This window comes from Culex quinquefasciatus, chromosome 1, assembly GCF_015732765.1.
Source record: "Culex quinquefasciatus strain JHB chromosome 1, VPISU_Cqui_1.0_pri_paternal, whole genome shotgun sequence".
Taxonomy (NCBI): domain Eukaryota; kingdom Metazoa; phylum Arthropoda; class Insecta; order Diptera; family Culicidae; genus Culex; species Culex quinquefasciatus.
In genome coordinates, this window is record NC_051861.1 from 72329069 (window position 1) to 72347565 (window position 18497).

At 38.8% G+C, this 18497-nt stretch overlaps 1 protein-coding gene across 1 annotated transcript in view; it reads left to right on the top strand.

Annotated features, from left to right (window-relative positions):
• LOC6031420 (protein timeless homolog) overlaps nucleotides 1-18497 on the top strand; it is a 158445-nt gene that overhangs the window by 86420 nt on the left and 53528 nt on the right. The window contains exons 9-10 of the mRNA XM_038263257.1: nucleotides 15434-15502; nucleotides 15622-15673. Of these exons, the coding sequence (XP_038119185.1) occupies nucleotides 15434-15502; nucleotides 15622-15673 (121 nt within the window). The remainder of the gene's footprint in view (nucleotides 1-15433; nucleotides 15503-15621; nucleotides 15674-18497) is intronic.

The window sequence follows — 18497 nt, forward strand, 5'->3', positions numbered from 1 at the left end:
GCTTAACCAAATTCATTGGCATGTTTGTTCAATGGAGAATTCGACCTTCTCATTATTGACTTACATTTTTTGAGAATATTCGAGGAACATAATTTTGATATTCCAATAACATAATTTAAAGTTTCACGACAATGGTTCGAACCCATGACTTCCGATTTTGAGGTGTACTCACTACACCATACGGAAAGTCATGAAGAATTGCAGAGGTCTGCATAATTTAATTCATGAGGTTCATCGATGCTTCTCATCGAAACGGACCACTTTTAGTAGAACAAAATTTAGTAGAGTTTTCGGGGACTGACTATAAAAACCCCAAAATTCTTGAGGAGGGCAGTTAGTTCCAGAATTAGTTCCAGTCAGTTCCAGCCAGCTCCACTCCAGTGCAGTTCCAGTTCCAGAAGACGCCCCAGACCAGCCGGACCCGCCAGCAGCCACCAGTAGCAGAGGCCCCAGTCCAGCCGGACTTAGCGGTGGAGGCCGCAGTCCGCCGGGACTTAGCCGCCGTGAAGAGTCCGCCGGGACTTAGCCGCCGTGAAGAGTCCGCCGGGACTTAGCCGCTGTGAAGAGTCAACCAGGGACGTAGCAGAGTTCGGGTCTGGCATGGCTCGGCGCAGAGGTCTGGAGGACAAGTCTGGCTTCAACGTAGAGAATTGGCTCGACGAAAGTCTTAATGAATTTAGCAACAAAAAGTTGAGTGATGTGATCGTGCGCGTAGAAGTTGAAAGTGTTACCACAAAAATGTAATCTTTAAAAAAATGTAATACACAGATAAGTGATGTTTACTGATCTGTTTTGACTCTACAAGTAAATATCACAAAAATCCTGAAAGCCTAAACCGCTCGGGCCGTTCACTGGCACTGCTTGGGTGGTGGTGGGTTGCCTAAATTTGGGGACGCGCGTTTGTGCACTGCACGGTTGGAGGGCATCAGCTGCCACGAAGAAGGCATGTGTCACATGAAAAATCGAGATTGCAAAATGGGTTCCACAAATAACGCATAAAATGGAAACATAACTTTACATCCCGACATCCGGAGAGGGGCGAAGCTGACGAGCAAAGTCGTTGTTTGTGGCGGTGATGCGAGGGTTGCATAGATCACGGAGAGTTGGTGGCAGCAACGACGCAGTAATATTTCGTCGCCATCGTGCTAACTTGTCGTACGTGCATTTTGGGCCAAATTGAGTTAAGAACGCCATTTTGTGCAGCTCACAATGCCTCACCTTTTGACCTTCACAGATCCTCAAAATTCGATTTCAATCCTGAGATATTCGACAAAAACCGAAAAAACTCCGTGCATTTTTGTCACTTTACATATGAAAGTAGTTTCAATCTTGTCGTGCTATCTTGTCACTCCATGAAAATTGATGTAAGTGCTACAAAAGGCCAAAGGGATTTCAGGCCAGGAAAGTCAGGATGCGTTTGTCGCACGTATAAGCGGAAACAATAGAATGCACAAACAATTCGAAACAAAACCATGCATAAATCAATGCCAACAAAACGGCAAAACCTAACAATCTAAAGCGGATATCCGCTGATGAGAGCCGGTCGTTAATCTATCTATCATTAAATGCGTTCGATATAATGAAACGAGGAGAATGTTCCATGTCCAAACTGAAATAAATTTGGTAAACAGGACGTGAAAAACTATCACAAAAGAGCTCACATTACCAATGCAAATTATTGGAGCTTTTCCACTATTGAGGCGAATTCCGAACGTGGTCGAAGCACAATGTAGTATACTATAGTTTGTGCTGACTAATGAAGCACCAATATCTCGTTAGAGTGAATTGTTTATTTTTTGTTATCACAGATAGTTCGAGAAAACCTGAGAGGTGTTTCAAATTCGAATTAACTAATCTCCCCTATGCTCTATTTATATTATTTTCAGGCCGTATGAAACATAGTTTATACTCGATAGTGGGTGGTTTATATTGGATGCACATGATAAAACTAATTATCGCCGTGGATAATGACAGGAAACGGAAATTAAGTTTCTATTGTTTTGCTTTAATGAATAGGGATGCTAGCGCGTGGAGTGATGTTGCATGTTCTACATCAACGGGGTTATTTGAATAAGCGGTTATGGCACAAATTGAAAACTATTCAATTAGTGGAGTGTTTTTGGAAGTTGTTAATGCAACTTCATCCGCCGATTTGGATTATTCTTGTTGCATTCGATCCGGAAGGAATCATCTGGAATCACCTACAATAAGGTAGATCCAAAACAGATTGGTATACCCTTAGTTACAATGAAAAAAGCATTTCCAACTTTTTTTCCGAGTGTTCAAAGAGCCGGCGAAGTTGCATTTTCAACTTTTTTTACAAAGTGTTATGGATGGTCCCAAGGACACAAGGTTGATTGTCAAAATTTGTACATGTATTTGTATCGGGAACTTTGTGTCTATTCATCAGCGTAGATTTTACAACTGCAGGGTATTCAAAAAGTTGCTGTTACTTCAGATGACTTCTAATCAAAGACAAATCATATCATTATTTTTTTAATTTTGGTAACGTGGGGATAATAAAAAAGAATTTCCAGACTGCCCGATTTGACCATGATAATCAAATTGAGATTTTTATTTGTTAAAAAAATCATTCTCGTATCACGCCTTTCATGTTACAAATCGTAGAAAAAACTACTCAGCATTCACATAGCACTCACATCACAATCTCACAGGCTGTCACATGAGCTTCCATTTGGAATGATCACCAACCGATGCGTCAACAGTAAAAGCCACACCGCACCATCGCCAACAGTCGAGTCTTGGAATCAATTCACTTTTGGTTCAAAATGTGAAATTTGCATAGCGTGGTAGAGGTGGTTGGGTTACAACTTCATAGAAATTTAGGACCAAAACGCGTGTTTACGATTTAAGAAAATTTAATTGAATCTAGGTTGTCTTGAGAGAATTTTAGTCCTCCAATTATCATCTTTGCTGAGATGGCACGTCGACGAGTTTCATAATTGAAAAATTTCTCTTAATTTAAGGATTTCAGGAAAAATTAACAATGCATTTTGTTTTTCAAAAAAAAAAAAACTATTAAGCTATGAAAACATTTTTTTAAATTTATTTTAGAGACTCTCTCCCTCTAACCGCATAAACAGCGTGTGTGTCCGTGTGACGAGGGATTCCAACAATTCCCGCACACGCACCAGCATCACCAGCATAGTCATCAGCATGCGTGAGAGTATTTAGGAAAAGCATCACACACACACACACGGTGGTACCATCTTGCCCGGAACCAGTCCGTCAGAATGTCTCGAACTTAGTTACTCATCCATCATGGGAGACTTTGCGGACTTTGCTACTCTACACGTGTCCCTCCTACAACCATCGCCATCATCATTTCCATGTAGATCTACCTTTCACGAATCTTCCCTGACTTGCTGGCTGGCACGTTCCTAACGATGCGCGTTGTGAAATGTGTGCAGAGCCTACAAGTCACACACGGCGTGAATTTATTAGAATTCCAAAGCATGTCACAGCCCCTCGGCCACGAGAAGGCAGCGAGGTCAGGTGGAATTTGGCCCGCACTCCCTCTGTTTTTTTCTTTTTCCATTAGTTGGTGCGTGAGGGAAAGCGTGAGGAATTTTAGCAATGCAAAATTGGGTTCTGGTTCAGGATTTCTCGGATTTTACTTTCGCACTTTTCACTCGCTTTCTCATCAGGAAAAGACACCTGGATAAGTGTGCTTTAGAAGAATAAAAAAGTGACGAAAAGCTTTATGATAAGTCGTCAGATTAAGATGAATTCAATCACGTAAAACTTAATTCAGAACAATGATGCATGGCAATGATAATTCTCTCTGATTTGTTTGATCTTGCAGGGCGAAGTATATAAATTTGAGGATTGGATGATTTTCTAGCATACTTCTAGTCAAAACTAACATTTCGAAGTGATCTTGTCGCACGTCGCTTGTAAACATTCTGAGAAAAAAACGCCTTTCAAAGTTTTACCCTGAAACGAAAGAATAGAGCACGCAATGCGATTAAACAACAAACACGTTTTGTTTGCTGGTTGTTCTGTGCATTGTCCCAAAATTTAGTTAAAGTTTGTTTCCGAGTTCCCTAGTTTCAATCAAAAACGTATACAGCAGTCGAGCATTTATATGTGACAAAATGGCCTCTGACTAGATTCCTTTTGGCCAGTTGTGCAGGGTGTGACAAGATAGTACGATCACTTCTTAGGCGTTACCCATAAAGTACGTACGCTCTTAGGGGGGAGGGGGTTACCGTAGGTGTGACAAGATGTGACCAAGGGGGAGGGGGTTTGCGAGACTGTGACGTCACGCTAGGTTGTTTTTATGATTGCATAAGGCTGGTACAAATATTTTTAAAAGTTTTGTCACCCCCTTCAAAATTGGCCCGAAAAATCAGGGGGCAAAAAAATATTTTTACAATAAGCTTCAAAATTTCAATGAAAATTCAAGTGCAACCAACTGAAATCAAATTAAAATACATTCTCCTGCGTTTAAAATCATTTTTAGAATGTTTGGGTTTATTAAAAAATCTCAAGATTTTTTGAAAATTTTCGATGCAAAATCTTTTTTTTCGATACAATTTTTGTTTTTGTCAGATCTTAGATTTTTTGAAAACTAATGATTGCAAAACAACTGAACTAGTGTAAAATGCATTTTAAAACACCTTTTTCATTTAAATGTGAAGACTATGGCTTGTTATTAAAATTTTTATATTTTTTTATTTTTTTGCCCCCCCCCCCCTTGACCTCGGCCAGGGCCGAGGGACAAACTTGACCTCGGCCAGGGCCGAGGGACAAAAACTTTTTTAAATATTTGCCACCAGCCTAATATTAATTCGAAATGTACACAAATTAAATCCTCGTTTCTAAAATTGTTTGCTTACTATTATTTAGAAGTATCGTCATCAGGGGTGACTTTGGGTCTGGGGGGTGAGATTGGGTCATACAAATTTCTGCATTTTTGTATGACCCAAACTCACCCCCAGACCCAATGTCACCCCTGATGACGGTATCACATTATTATTTATTATATAGTCACATTTTTTTTCAGCTGGAACTTCAATATTTTGCAAATTCTTGCTTGATAAAAATAAATTCTTTGAAAGCAGGATGTTCATAAGAAAACTGCTATAATTGGTTTGAACTTATTAGATACAAAGCAGTGAAAAACAGTTTTCAAGATTTGTTTATACTTGAATGTTATACCAGGTCTTATAAATCTAATAAATATGAATAATTAGACAATTTTTTTTCATATTTTTGTCATATTAAAATTGGCAAAAATACCAAAATTATGAGAGTTTAAAGATATAAAAACTATAAAAATCCCATCGAAAACAAGAGGGGGTCTGGCAAAATGTGACGTACTTTTTGTGGAGGGGTTCAACCTTGTGTGACAAAATGTGACATAGGGGGGAGGGGGTTAATTTTGGCCGATTTTTGCGTGACATACTTTATGGATGACGCCTTATGAAGAGTGAGAACATTGCACGGGTTTTTTGCGGTTTGTCGCAAAATCGACATGCGACAAAATAGCACGAGCACGACGATTTATAGTGAGCCATCACAAAAATGGTCAGGCCTGCTGCGTAAAGTTAACCGCAATGATGATTCGTTGAAGTGGATCGAGTTTGAGCTTGAATGTTCAAACAGCGATACATTTCTGAATCCACGAATAAACGTCGGGATCCCCGGGATATATAGGTGTATATAAGGGTGGTCCAAAACCGAGCTTTCTCGGGGCTACTCTCTGAAATCAAAGATTGATCCATCATAAGGCTAAATTCCGCATTTGAGCTCATTCTGACCAAGGGATCCCCTCCCTCTAATCGCTTTAAGTTTGTATGGGAAAAATCGTCAAAATGTATGGAGAAAAGCAACTGTTTCAGTGTTTACCTGTGGAGGGTACAAAAGTCGTCCAATCTTTATCAATTCTCAAATGTAGGACGTTCAATAAATTTAGTACAACTTTCCCAAAGAAACCATATTTTAAGGATTTTTTGCTAACAGTTATTAGCTTCTGAAAATTACCATTTTTGCGCATACGGCTCAAAGTTTAAAAAAAATAATCTGAACACAATAAATATCACAACGCAAAACTTTGATCTGAACATTCCAGTTTTTGTTTTTTTTTTTCAAACTAAAAAGAAATCCCCAACTTAATAACAAAGTTAAAGTGTATCCACAACACAAACCATTCAAGTTTTTCTTAAAAAGATCCCCTTCGCAAAAATGCACCTTGAGATAGAGATGCAGCACATCCCATCGCACGTCAAATACATCAAATCGACGTCGTCGTGCTATCTTGTCGCACCCGCCATTTTGACGTTCCGAGAAAAATGCGTTTTAATGTTTGACTTTGAATATTCAAACACGAGAGCACGCAATGTAAACAATAACAAACACGTTTTGTTTGGCTCACCATTCTGTGCATTGTCCCAAAGTTTGGTTGAAGTTGGTTGCTGGAGTCCCGAGTTATAATTACAAATGTTTGCTCCATTTCATTGTGCGAGTAAATCTCGACTATCTGTGAATTACATTAGCATATTCGATAAACCTAAGAGGTCGAAACAATCCAAAAGTTTCTAACCTCGTGAAGGTGAGCATCTTGAGGTTCTGAAAACGAGAACGAGAAGGTGAAAGATTCTTGGAACATCACCCTGTCATTCACCAGTTTGATACACGCACACTTATGGCTGTTTCATTCCTATATGTGGCGGCGTGTTTAGACTTTGTTTAGACCATTGAGACTCGATAATGAGATTCCTTTCATCGGTGACGGAAAAGGTTTGCAGACTGTCCGAGTCTTTAGAACAATATCACTGTGAGGCTTGAAGAGAGACGGCTGAACTTTGTGCTAGTCCAACACTGGTTTACATCGGCATACAAAATTATTAATAACTTTAGTATTTCTTATTACACATTCTGAAAATTATTTAATACATATTGCAATCTGGTACGATAATTATTGATTAATTGAGTATTATTTGAAAATCGTGCAAATTTATTATTTCGATTTTAAGATGCCATTTGGCATCAATTTTCAATTTTGGCAGATGTTGATTTTTTTAATTCTTTTTCCTCTATCTTAACCTATACCCTAACTGGCTCAATCGGCCTTGCCATTACGGAGCCGTGCGTCTATATATAGATCCGCGAACTATAGGGGGATGGCGTCGCTATTTTTAGACCACGTTTTCCACTTTTTCTCATCGAAACCGACTACTTTATCGACTTCATTTTGCTGGGCGAGATAGGACGCCGTCTATTTTTAGACGATGACTCAGCACTTTTCCACTCTTGCGCTTAAAAAAACCAGGTGGCAGCACGATGTAACGCCACGTCCCTATTGTTCTTTGTCTTGATGGATGTTGACGATCTCCTGGGGGTCTTGTTGGACCTTCCTTCCTTCACGCGTTGTGGTGTGGTTGGTTGGTCATCTTCCCGTCCATTCCCCACGCACCCACCGGTAGTTGTTGTAGTGTGGGGTAGCCCCATGTGTGTGTGTGGTAATTAATTACCGATTATCTGTTGCTCCCAGAGGGAGCAGGGAGTTCGAGTTGCCATCGAAAAATCGGTGGCGAGGTGACCGGGCGGGATTCGATCGCTGATCGTCTGCTTGAAAGGCAGATCGCTTAACCATTCGGCTAAGTATCCGGACCCCATGATGTTCATTAAGGTGTCTAGAATAAATAACGACAAACTCCACAAGCTAAAATATGTTTTAAGATTATGTTAAGCATCTGTGCCAAATTTAAACGAATTTGGTTCTAGCCAGTGATAGTCAAGGTTGAATTTGGTTAATTGAATAAATGTTTATAACAGTGCTAAGTGAATAAATATTCAGCTTGCTAAGCAGGGTTTTCTAACATTTCCTTTAATTTTTGGTACTGAATGTTTTATGTAAATATTGAGAAGGCATTTCTGATCGATTTGCTTTGGTAAAGTTGTTGATTTTTATTATAACTATCTATGTTCCCAAAAGCGATATTTTCAGCATTGAGAATTTCATGCATTTGTATATTGTTTGCAATTTTTAATCCATAACGGAAAATAGACAAAACAGATAATGCCATGTAAAATGTGCAAGAAAATGATATTTTGCTAAAACAAATAACTGTCTAGACTCGATATCTGAAGTTTCGATTATTTTAAGGTTTACTCTCCAACTCTCCATTGATGATACATCTGAAAATGTTGTTGATTTAATAGCGGAAAACGGCAAAAGTGATGAGAATTGGTCGAACTGCTTAGAGTGATTAAAATGGATATATTTCCCCTAATTCCTTTTCACAACTTTACAACAACAAAAACTCGGAAAATTCACCCATGTTTCTCTTGAAGGCCATCCCTGTATCGGCAGTAATTTCTGACCAAAATTTAGCAAATCGCTTCCCGAGCATGGGTAAATAACAAGGGAAATGCGTAATAATACCTTTCTCTGGTATCAATACCAAATTTTATTGTTTTGATATTGCAAAATTGCAGAATTTGTCAATGGTCGAATACCACATTTTGGTATTCTTTTGGTATTACAGTGTTTTATCAAATTCCTCTGAAACTATGAGCAAATTTTGACAAAATAATTAATTTAGCGCTAAAATTATGTCTCAAAGCGAATGCTTTCATTGAAAACCGGAAATTTCAAACTTGATTTTAAACATTTTTGATATACCCCCTAAAGAAATGACTTGAAATTGTGGAAAATTTTCTAAGTCAGAATGGCACATTTTGGTATTATTTTAGTTTTGAATGGTTTCATCAAATTGCTCTGAAACTATGGGAATTTTTTTTATAAATTTTGATGAGATAATTAATTTTGCGCTAAAATGACTTGAAACCCATAAATGTTAAAGCTGATTTTCAATTTTTTTCATATACCCACTTAGATTTTTTTTTAAACGTTGAAATTTCTCTAAGTTGGGATAACCAAATACTTCGAAAAACGAGTGAAGAATATCACTAAGAACAACATGGAATCATCAGGTGAGTAGATTTGGCTGTTGCATCAAGCAATGTTCAAAAATCCAGAAGACTTCAAATTGGTATTGAAATGGTTTTATTTTGAGGTATTATTTTACCCTTGGAATAACATGGTTTGGTATTGTTGTGCCCTTCTACTTACAAGACTTTGGTTTGATTTCATGGTATTTTACCATCTATTACTGGGCAACCAAGGGCACATTCTGGTCCCTGTTATTTGCCTAAGTTATACCAAAATTTGGTATTCCCGCGTTATTTACCCCTGCTCGGGTTCAAAAAACTCCGTTCGGTGACCGAGATCTCTTATCAAAGTGTCACTTCTTCACAACACTCAAATCACATGAAAACCTGCAAAAATCCGTCTAAATTCTTGTACCACTCAAAATCACTACACCACCGAAACTTCTCACGGAACTGTCTCGCCGGAAAGTCTAAAAATCGCGAACCGTAAAAAGTTACGATGGAAAGTTCGAAGCTAATTTTTGTTAACCGACCGCGACCAAGGATTGCTGCAATCCTCATCTAAACAAAACAAGTGTAATGCATCGAAATCTGACTACAGCTAAGTCATTGAGATGGTCTGTTGAAAGTTCCTGGATCGATTCTCGTAGTTGGAACTTTTGAGTTTTTTTGACGGGTTATTTTTTTCTAATGGAGCTGGAGGACATAATTCCACAGCCGGAACAAGCGGTCATAATTGTCTTTTACGCCTAGTATCTTGCCATTCCTGGGATTGCCCGTACTTGGCTTGTTCCGGCTGTGGAATTCTGGTCTTCGGTGCCGGGATGTAGCTATGTTCGTGCCGGCATCTTGGCTTACGGCGGTTCTTCGGCAGTTTGCCATTCAGGGCTGTAAACTTATGTCATAAAGTCAATAATTGTGTAATTAAGAGCGAGTCCACGAACAGGGCATACCCCTTTGTATGGGACGTCGTTTGGACCTCACCAATCTGCCTGAAATTTTCAGGGGTTGTTTGTACATATATAACTAGCATCTGGCCAAAATATGAGCACTCTAGGTCAACGGGAAGTGGGGCAAATCACACAAAGTTTGATGGTTCAAAAACGTCAAAATCTTAAAATGGCTATAACTTAGGCAAAATTCAATTTAATTTCAAAATTCAAAATGCATCTAAAAGGGCTTGAAAAATGAAACAAAATGCAGGGTAGAGCATCTCAATTGGTTATTTCTAAAGGGAGTTATTGGCATTTTAGTGAAAAAATAGCATAATTTTCAAACTCAAATAAAAAAGTGTTCCATCGAGATATCAACTCGGTTCGACCTGCAGCTTGTAGAGGACATCTGGGACTACCATCTGAGACTGAGAACGCTTTGGGTAAGGCAGTTTAACATATTAAATGGACACTTTTACTTTTAGTGATTTTTTTGGTTGTAAATTTTTGCTCGGGGGACCCCTTAGATCCCATTTTTTGGTGATAATTTTATCATATTCGTGTTCCTGAGACAATTTCACAATAGAAACATGTATAAAAATGTGTATTTTCATCCATTTTAACCCTTTAAAAAATAAAAGTTAAAAAAAATCTTCGATTCACATTTATTGAAAATCAAGTTCGTTTCCAAGGATACTAGATGACACCAGAAAAAAGCAGCTTCTCATTTTTTTTTTAACTTTTATTTTTTAAAGGGTTACAATGGATGAAAATACACATTTTTATACATGTTTTTATTGTAAAATTGTCTCAGGAACACGAATATGATAAAATTATCACCAAAAAATGGGATCTAAGGGGTCCCCCGAGCAAAAATTTACAACCAAAAAAATCACTAAAAGTAAAAGTGTCCATTTAATATGTTAAACTGCCTTACCCAAAGCGTTCTCAGTCTCAGATGGTAGTCCCAGATGTCCTCTACAAGCTGCAGGTCGAACCGAGTTGATATCTCGATGGAACACTTTTTTATTTGAGTTTGAAAATTATGCTATTTTTTCACTAAAATGCCAATAACTCCCTTTAGGAATAACCAATTGAGATGTTCTACCCTGCATTTTGTTGCATTTTTCAAGCCCTTTTAGATGCATTTTGAATTTTGAAATTAAATTGAATTTTGCCTAAGTTATAGCCTTTTTAAGATTTTTGACGTTTTTGAACCATCAAACTTTGTGTCCCGATTTGCCCCACTTCCCGTTGACCTAGAGTGCTCATATTTTTACCAGATGCTAGTTATATATGTACAAACAACCCCTGAAAATTTCAGGCAGATTGGTGAGGTCGATGCGAGATGGGTATGCTTTGCTCGTGGACTCGCTCTTAAGAGTCAACAACGAAAAACGAAGTTGACTTTATAGCTGTCGACAACCATTGCTAGTACCAACCACTAGTGTCTTCCTTTTATCTACAGGGACTTCGCCGCCCTGGACTCCTAAGTGTATAAAGGTATGGCACGGAGCGACGGCGCCGAATACCCATATTTACACAAAGAATTTTAGAGCACCCGCCGCGGGATTCGAACCGGCGACCTCTGGATTGTGAGTCCATTGCACGGTCCGATTGATCCACACGGGCGGGACACAACAGTGTCATTAAAAGATGCTAAGAATCGAAAACAACACAACTGATGATACTGAAAAATATACAGATTTCTTTCGTCCACAATCAGTCGTCCGAGAAAATCATGGCCTCGAGCCGTGAGAATAATGGTTCCGTTTACGGACTCAACGAACACAGCTCGAAGTGGCCGATAGAATTATGCCCTCGAGCTCATTAGAAAAAAAATAACCTGGCAAAAAAACTCAAAAATTCCAGCTACGAGAATCGATCCAGAAACCTTTAACAGACTACCTCTATGACTTAGCTGCCTCGACTACCACAGCTTAGTGACTAGATTGTAGTCAGATTTCGATGCATTACACTTGTTTTGTTTAGATGGTGTGATGGGAAATCACTGTGCCAACTGGGATGGAAATTATTCAGCAGCACTCTACTGCGGTGCAAAGTGCACAAAGTTGACAGTTCTTTATTGTATTGATTGAACATGTGTTTTGAGAGGTAAAATAATTGATTATCATTTATTAGCAAAATGTACTTTTTTTCTGATTCATTCTTTCAACAACTTATTCATAAGTTGCAGCTTTTAGTGTGCAATAAATTATGTTTTTGTCACCTTGTGTACTTTCGATACTAGGACAAATCTTTCTCACTTCTCTTTTCTGTCCATGTCGAACATTCCCGTCATTTCTATACATTCTCGTAAATCCCTCTACCCCTTGACCGTCGTGACATGTCACTCCGAGGAAACGGCTGCAAAAAGAGCAATAAAACTAAATGTACTCCACTAAATTCCCCGGGTTTCGTCCCTTTGTCCCGGGGACACCCGGGGAAACAATGCTGAGAGGTGATTTAAGAGGGCAATTTGATAGTATTCAACTGGCATTCGATCGATTATTCAAATCGAATAAAGCGTGTTCAATTGCCGGTCGCAACCTTCCTCCCGCATTTTTGGTCCAATTTTGTCCCGAGATCTTTACCGTATGGTCGTCTGGTTTGGTCCTTTTGGAGAGAGAGAGAGAGGGGAAGTCCTTCCCTGCTGTGACCACCTCCAACCAGCTCTGGCATTGGTATGTGGAAGCTTTTATTGACTCAGTCGGGGGTGCGCCACTTTGCTTCAGCTCAGTGGCTCTGGAATCTCGCTCGTTCACTGCTCTTGAGCTGTTGCTATTTTGTTTCCGCTCTTTTGAAAAAAAAAAACTCTTCAACTCAATGCTGGGATGAAGTGAGTTTTCCGGTTCCGGAAGGTTGACATCGTCCCCGGGAGACCAGGTCTGGGGCATGGAGTTCGAGGGAATGTGTGTGTGTCTGTGGAAGGAAAGGACCGATCTGTTCAATCAGAAAATGTAAAATTTATTTCACTCTGAATCTACCACTAACAAGCAATCGCATGATTGAACGATTGTGGAATTATTGGAGCAAGAATGAATGCATTCCCTTGATATGTCTCAGTGAATTGGAGTGGTTAGTTGGGTTGGAAGACTATGAACTACTCAATGGAGACGGAGTCTATTTGGAAATCTAGACGAAGTACTTTGCATTTTTGGCTCAAATCACCTTTTTTTCTGATATGACGGTTCACGGAACATGGTTGAAGCAATACAAAGAAAAGCCCAAATACCTATTGAGAAAAGCCAAATGTCACATTTTGAAGTACTTCAAACGACCTTTCAAATTTAACCAAGAAAATTTGATTTCATCAAGTTCATTAAGTTCATGTTCTTTGGACCTTAAACTTCAATGCCTTTTTTATCCCAATTCTCTTTTTTGTTTGCGATACGACCTCTACAACAAACCGAGCAAAATATACAAATACTTGCCTCCTGTACAAGGAAAATAATGAGAGAAGGCCATTAGTGGGATAAGTGAATATTTTCATAGACAAGCTATACATACAGACAGGCCTGCAAAATGTTTCCAACCCAGCGTACACATGAAGCAAACCAAAATGTCAGTTCACTGCTAGCATCTGACTGTAAGCCTACTGTGTCCGTACAACCACTGCCGCCTGACTCGTGCCGGTCGGCTTCTGGAGAATGAGAGACGTGAAAAAATGAGCTACACTCACTCAATTCGTGTCGTATGACTGACTCGTAAAATCCTCTCTAAACACTATTTGACTATTTTTAAACAATTGAATGGTTCTAGACTGTGCAAAACACTTAAAACAACCATAACTTATATTCAAAATTACATTTCCACGCATAAATACCAACTTTTTGCGTAAAAACTTGTTTCTTTATGTGTGTGCGTGCAACGTCGAATGAGCGTTGGTTTGCGTTTGCAGCTGCTCAGTGAGCTAGGGCACTCACGACTGAGTCGGGTTTGTTTATGTCATGGTTTTGCGGTTCAGTGAATGGATCTGAAAAAATCGTGTATGCGTCGCCGATTTTCGCGTCAGGACCCCTGACATTTTCAGCTCTGCATACAGACATAAAGATGATGATGATATGTATGTATGATGAATTTACCTTTAATTAATTTTTATATTCTGCAAAATTGAATTTCGTCTAGTGCACTTTTATCTTTCGGTTCCTTTTTTTCATTTAGCGAAACATAGTACCCATTAGTACAGGTGGTTCATATTTGTTCGGAATTTGAAAATATTTAAATTTTTATTCAAAAAATTCTTCAAGATGGACGCAGAACAAAAAATCATATAAATTAGTTCAATGTTCTTAAATTGTGCTACATGCATTTTTTTATTTCCTCTAATAAAGCGACGATATTTTTTCTTGGGTGCAATGCACCATTAACACCAAAAGCTGGAGTCAAATATAAATTGAATAATAATGAATTCAATTTGGGCAGCACACGTGACTGCTCAAGACTCTCACTTACAATAGCACTGCATTGTTGGGTTTCAAATCGCACTGAACGGTAATTCGCAACGAAAGAAGTCTTACTGACCTGACCCCACCCACTCAATCCACCCATTCACTTACATTCGAGGAAACTACTTTTGTTTCCATTTCTTTAGCTTCAATCTAACGAACTGCTGATTGAAATTTACAAAATTGCTCTCGTTTTATCGTCTTTGCCAAAGTATCTGCAAAATAACAGATAAAAACTCATTCTTCCGCAGAAAGTTCGATCTTTGTCTTTCGCATGGCGCACCAGCAGTTACCTCTCTCCCTACCCCGCGGAGGTCATGTGCCCCTTCTGGATGGATCTTTCCGTAATCCCGTGTCTATGTGTGTGTGCGATTGGGAATGGTTGTTTCGTGGATGCTCCCAAGAACAGCAGCAGTAGCAGTCAGTTTTGCTCAAGATGGGCATTCCATAAAATCAATTTTACCCCGGTTTTATTCGGGAGAGCTAGGGTGACAGTAAAAAATCTTGAAAAAATAACGATTCGCCTTTCATTTGAGAACGTCAGAAGATCAGGATTTTTTTCGATATTTGTTGATTCAACTCGAATCACTGTACTTGGGCAAAGTAAACTAGCCCGTTTCTGGACACCCTGAAACGCACACTGCTAAATGTTGAATCCTCGTGCCATCTTCGAAGGAATACGGGCATCAGCAGCAGCAGCAGCAGCTATATTCTTATTTCTTAGCCTCTTTATCCCCATTCCGTATCGGAAAGGGGAGAAGCTTCCCCAAATGTGTCTCGGCCATTTGCTGTGCGCGTTGCAAAAGTTTATCCGTAAAAATAAAGTTTAATAGAAGAGCAGCAGCTCAGACAACGTAATGATGAAGATTGCCAGAAAATGTTTGCGTAAATGGGGGGGAAGGCCTATATTCCGGCCGCGGAAGCCAATGGAGCAGGACATGCCACATTTTAGCTGGTTCCTGTTCCGGTGAGGGGAGCGAAGGAGAAGTTTTAGTGCGTTATGCAGTTTGATCTTACACGGCTGGTTACCCTTTGACGGTTATCGACCTGCGCTTGGGAGTTTCAACCTTATTGCTATTATCTTGTTTATGATGTACTAATTCAATTGATTTTTTATATCTTTATTTTCAGAAAAGGAACATCTTCCTGAATCAGAGTTTGTTGAAGATGCGGACAATTACGACGATGATGAAGAGGAAGGTAAATGAAATTTTCATCGGTGCCTGTTACAATTTGAATGTTAGAACAAAATACCTTTTTTCAAAACAAAACATACTGTCAATATTTCATGGAAAAATCTTAATGTTTTCCCATTTCAGATGAACAACAAATTACTGAAACTGATTTTAAATTTGACGACTTTGCAGCCAGGTATGTAAAGCTACAGACTTCGAATTTTCACTGCATTCGGTAGTTGAAGAATCGGTACAGTTTACAAGTTTTTTTTCAGCAAACATTTTTTTCAAAATGAACAAAATTGTTCCGAATATCGGTTGTGTGATGAACAATAATGAAATTTTTACCGATCTTCAGCAAGTTTTTACCTAGTTCGAAATTTGTCAGTTTACAAAACTGTTCTACAGTTGAAAATCCGGTAAACTTTACCGATTGTGATAGTAAAATCTATCCAGTAAAAAATGGTAATACTATATCTTAGAATGAGTACATCTTTTATTTCAAAGAAAAGGTTTAATTTTACCTCTGATAATGTGAAAAAAAGCAAGGCAAAAACACTTGCAAACCAAAAATAACATTACACTGGGTTATAATCATATCCAGCTTACTAAGTCCGCGCTCCAACTCATACGACCATCTCGAGGTTCCCCGGAATCGGTTCCGGGTTGGCCAGTGTAGACAGTACAACGCAAGGAAAAACCGATGATGGCATACGATTTAGCAAGCAATTTTACGTTTGAAAACTTGAAAAAACAATCTAGTTTATGTTGATTAACCGAGCAGAATACAAAGCTTTCTAGCGTTGTAACGTCACGCTACATATTCATTTGTATAAAAAAGAAGCCTAAACGTCCAGCCCTACACTCAAAGGTGACTCTTATGACAAATTTAAAATACTTTCAGAATATTTAAAAGTATTAAGGTGTTAAGTTTCCATAAGTTCCTTCTTTCAAGTTTCCGAGTTACAGTCACAAACTGAAATATGATTCGTGAAACCTTTGTAATAAATTCACAATTTTAAAATATATGTGGATTTTAGCAAGGATGAAGCAAATGATCAAAAAAAAATCAAAAAAAAAGCAAATGTTGAAGATCTAGCAACACTTTTTGAAGTTACGAGTGATTTCATTAAGATTACATACTCAGCAAAAAATATAATAGTAATAACGCATGCAAAAGCATGTTAATATCACTTCAAAGTTGACTTATGTGTTTGACTTTCCACGCTTTGAAAAAAAAATCAAGCTTTGTAAGGTTTAGTTGAATTTTATGCAAGTTTCTAGATAGGAAATATCACATTAGTAAATCAACTATTTGTGCAATCTTTCATATCTTTGCACGTTTTGAAATTTTGAAAATTTTAAAAATAGGTGTGCTTACACTAGATTTTTTTCAATATCTAAAAAAACATTATTTCGATCCGAAACATAAAAAAAATCACACTTGCAAAATGAAAACCTGCACACGTGTACCTGTAAGATAAAATTCCTGCAGCACCTGCAGCTCTTTCCGCGATATTAAATTCAATGAGAAATTCAACGAACTATGAGCGTGAATAGCTCACTTTCCTTTAAGCAAATTTTACGCTTTGTTTGACTTTGCTCCACATCTAATAAATATTCATGTAAACTGTGTTTACACAAAACTTGCATGCACTTAGCACCTGATTGAATGTTTCCGTTGTTGCGGGTGTGTTTGTGTATCGTCAATCAAATCAAATAGGAGTGTTTTCTTCTCGTCTATCGTTATGGTCCGGATAGGTCAATAACGTCTAGAGTGCTTTTGCTTTCGACAAACACGAGCGGCATGTCCGTCCGATAGCAGCACAGTAGGCGTTCGATCGATTAATTGTTGCTATTCTTACATCAACCATGTGCAATCGTGTGTCAAAGTAGGCGCTCAGATTCTGTTTAAACAACGGAGAGTATGCTGCTACACGATAACTACCTTCCAGGCAAAATGGTTTGCTAATAAACCCACTGCTGCCACGCCACTTGTTCAGAGCGATTCGCTTCAAAGGAGCTTGCGACGGGATGGAAACTTCCTGGAATATGTGTGCAGATGTCCTGTATCCCACAAATCCGACGTCGGGTCAACTTCCGTTGCCATTGTCGCTGGTTTCCCCTTCCACTCTTCCGCTCCAATTGGTGTGTCTATTTAGTGCCAAATGGGCACACACACAGTCCTTCAGAGTCGAGTCGAGTCGGTTTGTTTATTATTGCTTCCGTTTCTGATTAAGAAAACAAGCAGATTATGTGTGTATGTTTCCTCTTTCCGGTTGACAGGGGGGAAAGTGGCAAGTGGGAACGTCGAAGAGGGGCAACTAGGCATAAATAATCATGCACACAAGTATCAAGGCGTACAAACATACACATATGCGATAATTGGTACAGCGAGAAGCACCAACGACAACGGCGAGTCCTGGTGTGCTTACTTGAGAGTCCAGAGGAGTACGGATGTGGTGGGGACTGAATAAGCCTTTGATGAACTTTTTTTTCGACATTTTTGAAGTTGATTTCAGTAAACGCTTTAGTTTAGTCAAGATATGATAGACATGGTGAATCGACAGAATTTAATTTTAGTGAAATCTCTGCAAATTAATAAATTTGTAAACTTTTGTGTGTAAATGGTATGGAATCATCTTCAGCAACCAAGCGCACCCATGTTTATCTGTGGGAGTTGCATAAGAGGGTGCATATGGTTGCTTATAAGAGGGTGCGCATAGTTCTAACAAAATAACTGAATGCCTCACTAAATCACTGCAACGCATTCGCTGACTCACTTACTCAATCGCTCATACACACAAGTTCTGGTTCACACACTCACTCACTAACTAATTAAGTCTCTCACACACTCGCTCGTTCACTTAACCAGCGTTAAGAATGATTTAGAAAAATTAGACTACAACAAAACGTTCACCCACGCCACTGGTTCTAGTTAGGAACTGTTAGGAACAAGTGAAGCGTCCACACGAAATGTTTGCACAACTGGTGTCTTCCTCGTGCCATGCTCCATAATC